The 14,346-nt window shown below is 38.7% G+C and overlaps 1 protein-coding gene across 1 annotated transcript in view; it reads left to right on the forward strand.

Annotated features, from left to right (window-relative positions):
* Baz1b (bromodomain adjacent to zinc finger domain 1B) overlaps nt 1-14,346 on the forward strand; it is an 80,533-nt gene that overhangs the window by 47,455 nt on the left and 18,732 nt on the right. The window contains exons 8-12 of the mRNA XM_023714412.1: nt 1,365-1,503; nt 2,942-3,075; nt 6,414-6,516; nt 7,261-7,359; nt 11,585-11,762. Of these exons, the coding sequence (XP_023570180.1) occupies nt 1,365-1,503; nt 2,942-3,075; nt 6,414-6,516; nt 7,261-7,359; nt 11,585-11,762 (653 nt within the window). The remainder of the gene's footprint in view (nt 1-1,364; nt 1,504-2,941; nt 3,076-6,413; nt 6,517-7,260; nt 7,360-11,584; nt 11,763-14,346) is intronic.

Below are 14,346 nucleotides of genomic sequence, written 5' to 3' on the forward strand. Positions count from 1 at the left end.
AAATTTGGTGTTGTGGAAACCCCCATCTTCGTGGGGACTCACATCCAGTCTTCTCTACCATTGAATTACATCTCAGCCCTTTTATTTTGAGATAGTCTTGTCAAGCAGCTGAGATTGGGATGGAACTTGAAGTCCTTCTGCTTCAGCATCCTGAGTACAAGAATTACACACAGGCATGTGCCACCATGTGTGCAAGCCTTAGTGGGGGCAGGGCAGACCAGGGCTTGCTGTGTTCCATATTGGCCTCAAACTTGTGATCTTGCCTATGCCTCTCAGAACGCTGATTTGATCTTTGTGGTTTACCCTAAATTGATATGTTTATAGTTTTAGGAGAATGAGTTTTTTTCTTGATTTTAATTTATCCATTACTCTTTTATTCTTACCTTTGTGCTGTTGTCTGTATAACCATTTTCATAGACATAGTTCATCAGTCTAGAAGACTATTAGGGGTCATAAATTTTTGTTTATCTGTCTTTTTTTTTTTTTTTTTTTTTAAATTTTGAGACAGAGCCTTTACTAAGTAATTAGTTCAAGGCTGGCCTTGAACTTATTATTTAGTCTAGGCCAGGCTTGAACTCACAGTAGTTCTCCTGCTTCAGCCTCCTGAATGTTGAGATCCAGCACACACCAACACGCCTGGCCGTGTTTTATTTTTTAAAATAACTTCTGTTGACAGATGCACTTTCCATTTTTTTCACCAAATATTGTAGGTGTTACCATCAGAGGATCAAAGTTTAAAAAGTTCAGCATTGTAAACAGCAGTGTACCTTACCATGGCAGAATTTGTGACAGTTAGAAACTTAAAAGGTAACACTGTTTGGCTTTTTATTGTTGAGGGAAATTTCTCTGAGTACAATATACTCGCAATGAAAATTCAGAAATAAAATTAATAAAATAAAAAAAAAATTCAGAAACAGTAAAGTTTTTTTTTTTCTATCAATAATAACATGCTGAATAATGTTATTCAATGTGGACTTTTTGAGTGCTTGGGAGTGAATTGGGATTTATAAAAATGCTATACCACTGAACTACACTGCAATCCACCATTGATTATTATTGTTCACACATGCATCTGATCCCTGGCCTTCTCTGTTCTTTTGTCATCAAGGCTGTTGAGAATTAGTGTCAGGTTCCTCAGTCCTAGGTAGGTTTTATCTTGAAATAGTTGTTTTATTAGGTTTTTCATCCTTTTTGAGGATTCAGTGGTTGTGATGGGTGACACTTAATGAAAATTTAAGGAATATAGGGGGACCATATAGAATTGGACTGCCTCATGGCATTGTGACAGAGTTCAGAGAAGGAAGCTTAAGGGTTGTATATATCTCCTTTATACTGGGCACTTTTTTTTTTTTAACCTTTGCTAGTGAAACTAGAACGGGAAGCTGAAGAAGAACGAATACGGAAGCACAAAGCTGCTGCTGAGAAGGCTTTCCAAGAAGGAATTGCCAGGGCTAAGCTCGTCATGCGCAGGACTCCTATTGGTACTGATCGAAATCATAATAGGTATGTTGCTAAATTTAAATCTTTTTTTTTAATATTTATTTATTCATTTTATGTGTGTGTGGCCAGCTCAGCCCACCAGGGGGCAGGGGCTGGCTGGCATGTGGTGCTGGGGCATTGAACCACGGTCTCTGTGCTTTGCTTAGCTTAGCTTGTTCTAAATAGGTGCTTTAGACCACTGAGCCATCTCACCAGCCCTAAATCTTTATAATTTGAAGGGCTTTTGTTACTAAGAATAGCCTTTCTTACTGAATTTTCAAGTTCTGTTTGAAAGCATAATTGCTCATCACCCAGTTTTTGCCTATTAACTGACAAGTGGCAAATGAGCTCACCAGAACCCATTAAGAAATTGGAGGCCAGCGAGATATTCAGCAGACTAAGCACCTGCTTAAGCAAGCACAGGGGCTGGAGTTCCATCCCCGGTACTGCATGTCACACCAGCCCTTCCCCTGGGTATGCTGGGCCAATGACTAAGTCTGAGCATGGTGGCACACACCTGTAATTCCAGCACTGGGGAGGCTGAAAACTGGAGGATCACTACGAGTCTGAGCTGCATAGTGATACCCTCTACCAAATACATTAAAAAAAAAAAAAAGACGACATTATTGGGGCCAGGGAGATAGCAGTCTTAAGCAAGCCAGCCACCGACTGGGTGTGGTGGCACATACCTGTAATTCCAGTGTTGGAGAGACTGAAATAAGAATGAAATAAGAATCACTACGAGTCCAACCTGCATATGAGACCCTGTACAAATAAGTTTTAAAAAACCACAAAGACATGTTCTTTGGCAGGGGATGTGGGTCAGTGCTAGAGTACTTGCCTACCATGTTCATAGTCCTGCTCTGCTCCCCAGAAAGACATGTTTTGGCCCTTAAAGATACCATAAATACCAGACAGACTTACGTGGTAGAGGAAATGTAATCCAAATAGAGTTTTTAAGATGGTATATGTTTTAGTGGAGTTTTTTGGCTCTTCATATCATCAGGTAATATATTTTATTTTATTTTTATTTTATTTTTATATTTATTTATTTTTATTTATTACATTTATTTATTGTGTGTGTGTGTGGCCAGCTCAGCCCACCAGGGGGCGGGGCTGGCTGGCATGTGGTGGTGGGGATCGAACCGTGGTCCCTGTGCTTTGCCAAGCTTGTTTCAAGTAGGTGCTTTAGACCACTGAGCCATCTCTCCAGCCCCAGGTAATATATTTTAAATGCATGCATTGTGTAGAACCACAAATTAGGAGTTTTAGGCATTAAGAGTCTCATTCTAAAAGATTTCTGTTATCCTTTGTTCTACTTTATACTGTTTGTCTGTCTGGAATTCTGAGCAGAGGAGAGGAGCTGTCAGCTGTGGTTATGAATGTCTTATACTCTGTAGTCATCTTCACCAGCAAATCATCCAACAGTGCTGATACATTAATGCATTATTGTGATTTGTAGATACTGGCTTTTCTCAGATGAAGTTCCAGGATTGTTCATTGAGAAAGGCTGGGCACATGACAGCATTGATTATCGTTTCAACCATCATCGCAAAAACCATGTAGACTCTCCTGATGAGGATTACTGTCCCCGCAGTAAGTACAGTATACCAGCTACAGAGGCTGCTTTAGTTGACAGTGGGGTTATATTCTGGTAAATATCTTCTAAGTAGAAGATAGAGTAAAAATCAAAGTTGATTGAGTACATACAGCCTACCAGACACCAGAAGCTCACAGCACAGTGCACTGCAGAGTACGAGTGTTTCTTCTCATGGTTGTGTGGGTGATGGAAACCGACTCCCTTCTGATGCTGCTCAGTATTGCAGGAGTGTGTGTGGTGCCACATATTGCTGGCCTGGGAAAATAGCTCTTTCTACTGTATGTGTGTCACTTTCCCACCATTGTGAAGTGGGAAAATCTTAAGCTTGTGGGCTGAGTGTTAAAGAGTTCCTTTGCTGTGCCACCTTGTCTATACAAAATTTCTTTACTGCCATTCTGTGGATATATTTGAGTAAGATTGGTGAACCTGAATGCATAGAAAGAGGTGAGAGGCCAAGCAAACAGAGTAATAGGTTCTTTTTCTCTTCTTTCAGAATAGAAGAAACATAGCAAAATAACAAGTATTTAGTTAGAAATAAGTGACTCAAAGATAGGTGTGGGGTTGCTATCTGTAGGTCTAGTTACTCAGGAGGCTGAGACAAGAGGATAACTGAGACCCTGGAGTTTGGATCTAGCCTAAGTAACCTAGCAAGATTTTCTATCTGTTTAAAAACAAAAAAGGGGCTGAGAAGGGTCATAAAGGATACTGCCCCCCCATCATAATATAGATGTGTTTGGTTTGTAAAATAAATGGAAGTATGATTTTCTGAATAAATACACATTCTTTTTTGGATTATGTATATTGAATATATTTCAAACTTTAAAAAAAATTTTTTTAAACATGAGATGCCCGTCTTCTGAACCTCACTGATACTTGCATTTTGATGCAGATTATTCTTTGTAGTGGAAACTGCGTTTTCTGTAGAACATTGAGCAACATCCCATGGGAGGCAGCATTGCTCTGTTGAGAGCCACTGGATTAGAACAACCCAGTGAAAATTGCTTCTGAAGACATTTGTCTATTATTTTGAGAAGTGTTCAGTTTTTAAGAAATGTCCTTGTTTTAATACCAGAAATTAAACTCAGAATCTTGTACTTGCCAGGCCAACACTGTGCCGCTGAGCTCCATCTTCCTGGCCTTGTGTTTTTACTAAATTCACAGAATTGTTAAATAAGGAAACTACCACAAATTTTAAAAATACAACCCAAAATTCAAGTATAGTATGTTCATGTTGAATTTTTATGTTAAGTGTAGATTGTTACCTCGTAGAGAAATGTGGTTGGGTTAAACTAGTTTTAAATGGCCAGATGAGGCAGAGGAATTCATAGTATAATAAGGATCTTCAGACTTGAAGAGATTCTGGCTGTTAGAAAGTGTTTGGAAATGAGGCCTAAACAATTCTAGTTCTCTAGGAGAAGAATGGGTATCTACATTCTTTACATCTAAAGTCTTAGAGCAGTGATGATGATAAACCTGTTGAGAGCTTTCAATAATACCAAACAGGTGCCTTTGGCACTTGTGCCATAGGTTTGTTACCACTGCTGTAGAGCATCGTGGTGAGTGTTCTTTTTTTTTTTCCCCTTACTTTAAAAAATTATTTATTTATTTGTTTTTGGCAGAACCAGGGATTGAACTCAGGCCCTTGTGCTTGCCAGGGAAGTGCTTATTCTACTGAGTCATCTCCCCAGCCCTTATTTTTTTGTTTGTTACAGAGTCTCCCTGTACAGCTCAGACTTGTAGTGATCCTCCTGTTTCAGCCTCCCCAGTGCTGGGATTATAGGCATGTGCCACCACACCTGGTTTCAGTGGCTGGTGCAGCTCACCTGGGGTTCTGGGGCCAACGCAGCATACAGTACCTGGGATCAAGCCCGGGTCCTTGTTCTTGCCGGGAAGGCGCTTATACTGCCGAGCCTTCTCCCCATCCCCAGGTGTTCTTATTTTATGTTTTCTGGTTGCACAACTGGAGGGTCTCTTCAGGATTAGCCAACTGAAAAGAGTAAACAGGGTTACATGTTAGCTGCTACAGGTTGAGAAGAAGAGAATAGGACCTGAGGAAGGAGTCAGCTGAGTGTTGACAGGCTTCTGAGGCTCTAAAAGAGGCTTGGATAAATTGGATTCTATCTACGTTAAGGTTATATGTGAGTATGTAGGAACTGATACACAAAGAAATTAATGGTATTGCTTGACATTTGAATCTTCCAGGTATAAATCTGTGGTAGTTTATATGTTTCTGCTTATCTCTACTTCATGCAGCTACCTTTGTTGTTTTTTTTTTTAATTATTTATTTGTGTGTGTGTGTGTGTGTGTGTGTGTGTGTGGCCAGCTCAGCCCACCAGGGGGTGGGGCTGGCTGGCATGTGGTGCTGGGGGATTGAACCGCGGTCCCTGTGCTTTCTAGTTTGTTCTAAGTAGGTGCTTTAGACCACTGAGCCATCTCACCAGCCCCTACCTTTGTTCTTAATACCATGTAAAAGCTAAAACTGGGTGTAGTGGCCTACACCTGTAAATCCAGCAATTGGGAGGCTGAGGCAGAAGGATTACTGTGGGTACAAGGCCAGTCTTGAACAAAGTGAGACCCTGTGTCTCTAAACAACAACAAAAATCATAAAAGAAACAAATTAGTTGCTTTATTCCATCAACCCTCTCTGTCACAGCACTCTGAAAGTTTTCACTATATAGCTAGAGAGTAAATATTGGTGCTCTTCAGTTTATGGTGGGTATTACTGCCTGATACAGTCATTAGAAATTAGAACTGTTGTATGCTTAAAATGCATCTAAAAACCAGCCTTGGTGGTGCTTACTTGTGGTCACAGCTCTTGGAAAGCTAAGCAAGAGAATCATGGAGTTCAAGGTCAGCCTCAGTTATGTCATGAAACCCTGTCTCAAAAGGAACAAAGACCCCCAGGTGTTTACTTAACCAGTGGCATGGCTTAGAAGCAGAGTAGTACACTATAAAGTGTATAGTGCAACCCTAGGAAAAAAAATGGAAACTTGAAGGACAGTTGCCTTTTTTTTTCTTCTTCTTTGGCACCAGTGATCAAGCTTGGAACACCAGACAGGTGCTTATGGCACTGATCTATATCCCTGGCCCAGAAGTACGTGCAGTTTCTACTGATGAATATCACTTTTGTACCAACATAAAGTCAAAAAACAGTGAAGGTGAACTAATACATAAAAAAACAGTGAAGGTGAACTAATACATAAATATCTACTGTGCATATCATGTTTAGTAAACAGCATTTGTGTTGTTGGATTTGGCACTGGGTACTGGTTAGGTTTGAAACTAGGAATTGAGTATTTATTCTGTTACAACTTAATGTTTACATCTTCCTAGGTAAAAAAGCAAACTTAGGCAAAAATGCAAGTATGAACATACACCGGTCAGCACTAGAAAGTGCTGTGGAGACCACCATACCCAAGCAAGGACAGAACCTATGGTAATGTGAGCATTCAGCTGGCGGCTCACTTTTTCTTTGACTATCTGTTAGGACATTTTGTATTACATTGATTTCTTATATGTCATTGTTTTTTGTATGTTAGAACTTTGGTTTTTTGATGAGCAGATATTTGTTTTATTCAAGGCTTGGAATTTCATTTTCTTCCTCTAATATATAATATACGTCTTAGCAGTAGAAATGCACTTGAAGCTATTTAGGATTTTTCTGAATTTTATTAAAATTTATTCACAGTATAGTTATTCATACCTTATAAATCTAATTGAAAATAAATTTGATTAAATTTTATTAACTGAAGGATAAAATTATATACATAGCCATTAGTTTTCCTTTGTATGCTCTTTTGTTTCTAGCTAAGGAACTAAATTTTGAATGACACTTTTGATTGTATTAACTGTTTCAGTTGTTATTGGCTGTAGTTTAAGACCATTTGTCTTTAGTTTTGGGTATAGGGTTAATTATTGAAGGCACAAGTGTTTTTATTAACTTTATAAAATTTGTCTCATTTATCATAGTGGGAAACATTGACTCCAGTGTGCTAGGGTAAACCCAACTTTAAGTCTCACAGAAACAGTAAATTATTTTGATTATAGATAATAGACCTGAACAGATTTGGTGTATTCTACTTTTCTGTCTCCTTTGTGCAGCCCTAGATCCCTTACTCAGTGTTTGATATGGATTATTTTTCACAATTGTAATACCTGTTTGTTTTTTTTTTCTCTGCAGGTTTTTATGTGATAGTCAGAAGGAGCTAGATGAGTTGTTGAACTGCCTTCATCCTCAGGGAATAAGAGAAAGTCAACTTAAAGAGAGACTAGAGAAGAGGTAGGATTTTTCATCTTGCTTCTGTTAAGTGAGAAAAGCTGGAATAAGTATCACATATGATTGTATTTATCTGAAAAACTAAGGATAAGGCATTTGTAGAGAAAGCAGATTTTGGTTTGCCAAGGGATGGGGGAGAGTTGGGAACAATGGCTGCTAATAGGTATGGGGTCTCTGGGGTGGTGGAAATGTATTAGAACTAGATAGTTGTGATGATTTCATAGCATAAAAAGTCCATGAAGTATTTGCTTTAAAATGATTTTGTTGTGTTGTGTTGTGTTGTGTTGTGTTTTGGTTTGGTTTGATTTTTTTTCAGGGATTGAACTCAGGACCTTGTGCTTGCCAGACAGGTGTTTCAACCACTGAGCTATATCCCTGACCCTCCAACTAGATTTTTTAAGTGTAACTTCTTTATATTATTTCTGTCAAAAACTAGTATAAGATTTTTAGAGTAAACCTGCCTCAACTTTCATTTTCATGGCTGAATTTTAAGTTTGGTTTAAGAGAAAATGATACTATATAGTACATTTTTGGCACCACCACCAGATTGAGTGGTAATAGATGTATCATACTGATTTAATGCCTCTGTGTAATATGTATGTCAATTAACATTATATTCTCTTCTCTCTCTCTCTCTTTTTTTTTTTTTTTTTTTTTTTTGTCTTTAGGATAGGGTTTCAGGGCTGGTGAGATGGCTCAGTGGTCTAAGGCACCTACTTAGAACAAACTAAGCTAAACAAAGCACAGGACCGCGGTTCAATCCCCCAGCACCACATGCCAGCCAGCCCTGCCCCCTGGTGGGCTGAGCTGGCCACACACAATAAATAAATAAATAAATAAATAAATAATATTAAAAAAAAAAAAAAAGATAGGGTTTCACTACATGGTTCAGGCCAGCCTTGAACTCACAGCAATCTTCCTACCTGCCTGGCTAGTATTATAGGCATAGGCTACCATATCAGACCAAACTTGTTTTATTTTAATACGGATGTGTCTAGGCAGATTAAGAAAGACAAAAGAAAATGTCAAATACATAACTCGCAGTGGAATACAAATCTCGCAGTTAGGCATGGTGACACACATCTGTATAATCCTGACTTCGGGAGACTGACATAGGCAGATCATCATGTTCCAGCCCAGCCTGGCAAATTAGCAAGAGCCTGTCTCAAAATAAAGTAAAAGGGGCTGGAATGTAGCTCAGTACAAGACCCTGAGTTCAATCCCTAGTGCCAACACCAGAAAAAGAAAATAGGTAACTATTTTTTCCCTTTGGATGTGGCGTATGATAAGTATGTGTTACAAATGGATGGGACCTCTTCTTAAATCATTTTTTTAAAGCCCTTGTCAGTTGGTGGTCTTTTCTTTTCACTTTTCTTTCTGGCTTCATTTTTGAACTCTTTATCTTTTTAAAGGCTATCAAACAGTTTGGGATTTACTGTCCATTACTAGAGTGCCATCCAGTGTTTATTTGTAAGAAAGTATGTAAAATAATGAAGGATATAAGTGAGAGAGTAAGTGAAAGGACACTAGGACAGTTAGAAACAAAGTGGGTTTTTTCCCCTCAGAAATCAGAATATTTATTTATTTATTTATTTATTTATTTATTTATTTTGTATTTTAGGGAAGGGTCTACAGGGTCTCACTATTAGATTGGACTTGTACTGACCCACCTCTTTACAGTCTCCCAAGAGCTGGAATTATAGGCACATGCCACCATGCCCAGTCTCAGTTGCTGTCTCAGCACACCCTGGGGGCGGGACCGACACCTACAGGCCTGGGGATCAAAGGCCCGGCCCTCACACCTGCTTGCAGGCTCTCTAATCCACTGAGCTATTTGGCCAGCCCCAGAATTTTTAATAAACTTTATTAAAAGTATGGTTTTGGCAAACAATTTTAACTTTGTTGTTGTCATATTATGTACATGATAAAATTAAAAGTCATATAACTGAACAAAAAATTCTTTAAGTATACTTAGATATACATTCTGGTTTTGAAAATGAAATCATGTATATAGTTGTATGCCTAAATGTGTCAAATCCAAAGGTATGAACCACTAAGACTCCTGAAGGGGCAAATCTAAGTACCAACAGAGACACTTTCCTGAATTCCCATGTTTCACTGAGCATCAAAAACCACCAATCTTTGTTCTTGTACGTTATTCTGTATCCGCATTCTCTACATCTCATTGGATCCCTGGATTTAATTTTATTTTCTGTGTGACATTCTCCACAGATATATGTCATTGGCCACTGCTTTGGGGGTTGAACATCTTGCTGAGTGTTCATTGTTAGTGTCTGATCTGGGCAACACTGAGAAGGCGTTTTTAAACAAAGTTTTTATTATACTCATTGAACATTTATAAAATAATCATATAATAATAATAATAAAAGTAATTGCAACAAATTTTCTATTTATTTTTGAGACAGGGTCTCACATTATAGTGTAGGCTGGTCTTGAACTCACTGTGTAGCCCAGGCTGACCTCAAACTCATGGCAATCCTTCCTCATCCTCACAAGTGCTGGGATTGGGCTGGGGAGATGACTCAGTAGAATATGCACTTGCCAATGAAATGCTTATTCTACTGAACCATCTCCCCGGCAATAATAAATAAATTTTAAAAGTAGATTTACTAGCCAGGTTTGGTGGTGAGTGCCTATTATCCCAGTGCTCAGGAGGATGAGGTAGGAAGATCGCCATAAGTTAAAGATCAGCATGGGCTACAAAGTGAGCTCAAGGCTAGTCTGAACTGCATAGTGAGACCCTGTCTCAAAAAGACAACCCCCCAAAAAAAGATTTACTATCAGGGATAAGAGTATAACTCCATGGTAGAATGCTTGTCTAGCTCAAGGCCCCTGACCTCAGAATTACCACCACCACTAGAAACAAAAGTAAACTTACAGGACACATTCTCTGAAGTTAGAAATAGAGAACTAGGGCAGGCCAAATGGCTCAGTGGATTAAAGCCCCTGCAAGCAGGCGCTGGGCCCAGGGGTTCAGTCCCTGGGCCTGTCATGCCAGCCCTGACCCCTGGGTACAGTGAGACAGCCAATGAGACTGGGCGTGGTGGCACATACCTGTAATCCCAGCACTTGGGAGGCTATAAACAGGAGAATCACTAGGAGTCCGATCTAATAGTGAGACCCTGAACACCCTGTAGACCCTTCCCTAAAATACAGAAAGAAAAAATAAAGAAATAGAGAAATGATGGAGATCAAAGAGGTCTTAACTACTACCAAGTTAAGTATATTCTTAGATCTGACTTAGATCAAAGGAAAATTATGTAGAATTTAGAAGAAAACCAGTGGGTTGAGTATAGTAGGCAGGGTAATTACACATTTGAGCCCAGCCTCCGTGATTTAGGAAATTGGGGAGATCTTGTCTCAAAATAAGAAAAGGGCTGGGGATGTTGCTTATTGTGAAGGGTCTTGGTTCATTCCCTAGTAACTAAAAAACAATACATAAAACAGTGAGAAATGGAATTATATTCAGAGGAAAATAATGTTTAAGACTTCCATTATAACAAAAATTTACATTCATCTAAAGTGCTGCTGAGCTTTAGTTTTCAGCCATATTCTGTGACCCACTCAGGATTAAGAGCCTTAGAGGAGTCTGTCTTTGTTGCTGGACTCTCAGTTCATTTTACTGTGAGGGCAAACTGTTCTAAACGTAGTTGCTCAGGTTTTTCATTTACATTCACATTTCTTAATGTTGTGATGAGTTCTGAGCTGACAGTTTCAAGTTGTCCCTGGAACTTCTTGCAGCTGCAACTTTCTCACAGATGAAACTCCAGAAAGCTCATTTTTTTTTTAAAGGCACAAAATATGTAAAGAAACTAGACAACATTAATGAAAATTAAAAAACAGTATTTGCTAGTACTAGAATTATTAGATACAGGATAAGTTTTTAGAACAAAGCAAGAAATAAGAGAAATTTGAAAGTTTGTTTAAGAAACATGAGATTAGTAACAAACACCAAAAAGAAACTTTTAAAGGGCTGGAGAGATGGCTCAGTAGAATAAGCGCTTCCCTGGCAAGCACAAGGGTCTGAGTTCAATCCCCGGTTCTGCCAAAAAAAAAAAAAAAAAAGAGAGAGAGAAGAAAAAAAGAAACTTTTAAAAAATCTAAATGAATCTTACAGAAATTTTCATTTTAAATTAAAATGTAAAGAACACCTTCAAAAATTTTCCCTTTTCTTTTGTGGTGTGCGCCCCACCCCCCATTCTTGTAGGTACCAAGATATTATTCACTCAATTCATCTGGCTCGGAAACCTAATTTAGGTCTGAAAACCTGTGACGGGAACCAGGAGCTCTTAAACTTCTTAAGAAGTGATCTCATTGAAGTTGCAACAAGGTTACAGAAAGGAGGACTTGGATATGTGGAAGAAACTTCAGAATTTGAAGCCCGGGTAAGAGTAGGAAAAAATTCTCAGAAAGCTGGTACTCATGGAAACAGTTTAAAATTGTTCCTTGACACTTTTTTTTTTTTTTGCGGAACTGGGGATTGAACTCAGACTCTTGTGCTTGCCAAGGAAGCGCTTATTCCACTGAGCCATCTCCCCAGCCCCTCCTTGACACTATTTGACTTCTCAAGATAACCCTACAAATGATATATTTGATTTTTGTCTTCAAAGATACAGATACAGAAATTCTTTACATACATAGATTCCCCCCCCCCTTTTATATTTAGGACAGGGTGTACAGGATCTCACTATGTGGCTCAGACTCATAGTGATCCTCCTGTTTGCAGCTTCCCAAGTGCTGGGATTACAGGCACGCCCCACCGTGCCCCACTCAAGTGCAGTCTCAGCATGCCCTGGGGGTGGGGCTGGCACAGCAGGCCAGGGGATCTGAACTCCCAGCCCATGTGTCTGCTTAAGCAGGCGCTTTAATCTGTTGAGCTACTTGGCTGGCCTGATTTTCACCCTTTTTATCTTTCGCTGATGATTTTTTAAAAAATCTAGTAATTGGCTCAGAACTTTCATTTGAAAAAAATAAAAAATCTTACCAATTCCTTTTAGTGAAAACTGAGGGCTGGGGAGATAACGTGGTGATCTACGCACTTGCCTGGCAAGCACTAGGACCTGAGTTCAATCCCCTGTATTGCATGCAGTGCTTTCCCTGGGACCCTGGGTATGGTGGTGCATGCCTGTAATCCCAGTGCTGGAAGACAGAGACAGGAGGATAACTCTGACTCTGAACCATGCAGCAAGACTATACCACAGACAGACAGACAGACAGACAGACAGACAGACAGACAGACAGACATAATCTTTCCTTGTAATGCCTGTGCTTTAAAGTGTGACACGTTTGTTTGCTTTTAGCTGTTCTTTATACAGTTACCTCAGTAAAGTTGTTTTATGTTTAACATTAATCATAGTATTTAAAAACTTTTTATAGTTCTGCCATTTATTGCTCATAAAGACCTTTACCAATGATGGCAGACCTTTTATTGCTTCAGTGATAACAAACACTGCTGCAACATGTTCCTCAGCACTGGTGTAACTGAAATTTTGAAGAGGACACCTCCATCCCTCCCATTCCTACATTAGATAGGTTTGGGTATCAAACCTAAAGATAAGGCTGGAAATACTACCCACCAGTTATTAAAGTGTTTTTATTGATTTTAAATCATAAAGTCTGTATAATCCCAGACATTAATGTTTTTGAATCTTTTCAAATTATCCCTTTCCATCTGTATCCACCCTATTCAACTAACTTTGACAGAAAATATTGCAGAAAAAAAATGACAGCTGTACTGAGCATGAAAGACTTTTCCTGTCATTCCTTAAACATTAAACAAAAATATATTTACATAGCACTTATATATGTGTAAATCATCTAGAGCTTAGTGTGGGTTATATGGAAATACAATGCCATTTGAGGGACTCAAATGTCATGGATATTGATACGGATGTAGGATAGAGTTGTGTTCTGGAACCAGTTTCCTGCAGATGTTGAGGGGTGCCCATTTGTGCCTGCTGTGGCATGTGTATTCTTTTGAGGGAGTGGTTTTAAGATAGGGTCTTGCTGTGTAGTCCATACTGACCTCAAATTCAGGATCTTCCTGCCTCATCTTCTCAGGTCTTTGGATTATAGATGCGTATTACCATGCTTGCCTTATTTTTGGTTTTCTTCGAAGTGGTTCTCTATATTGTCTAGATTGGTCTTGAAGTCTCCTCCTACCTCAGCTGGTTAAATTGCTAGGGTTATGAATGTGTGTCACTATTCCTGACTTTGGCATGTGTGTTTTTATAGTTGTTGATTGTTCTGAACACAGGATCTTTTTCCTCATTTTCTCTAGGTACAAGTAGTTTTAATCTCCGTTAATCTGTTTCTCTTAAAATTAGCAAATTGCGTATAACATCTTCTATATGTAAGTTTTCTCTTTTTACTTAACCTAGCAATTTTTCATATATTTCCTAGGAAAATAGATTTAAAATTTTTGGGGTTGTATGATTTTTTTTAATTGATCCCAAATAATTCTTCCAGTTTCAGATGTTAACATTTACTTTTTTTTCATTAGCAGATAATTGTCAGTTGCTTGTACTAAACTTAACCCAGGCTTACATATCGAATGGCATAGGATTTATTCTTTATGGCCATAAAAATATTTCTTAATTGGCATGCCTTGTGTGACTGATGATAGTATGCAGTGTTTGTGAGCATTATGGTGATGCATGGATTTGGCTACCATTTTCTCATCCATAAAGTAGATGCTTAAAGGAGATCAAGTATGTAAAGTATGGTACCTGACAGGAAGGAGGAAAGTAAACTTTGTGTTCCTGAGCTTCTCTTTGCATTAAGACCATAGTTTACCCATAGTAGGTAACTGGTAATTTTTGAACAACCTGAAGTAGATGAAATTTCAGTAGTGGAAATTTCTGGAAGTAACCAGCTACTGTCTGTGTCTGTGTTTGTCTTTCTTTTTTGAGACAGAGTCTCATTCTGCAGTTTAGGCTGAAACTGCTTTGAACTCTTTTTTTTTTTTTT

Source organism: Octodon degus, unplaced genomic scaffold (genome assembly GCF_000260255.1).
Source record: "Octodon degus isolate 3935 unplaced genomic scaffold, OctDeg1.0 scaffold00035, whole genome shotgun sequence".
NCBI classification, from domain to species: Eukaryota; Metazoa; Chordata; class Mammalia; order Rodentia; family Octodontidae; genus Octodon; species Octodon degus.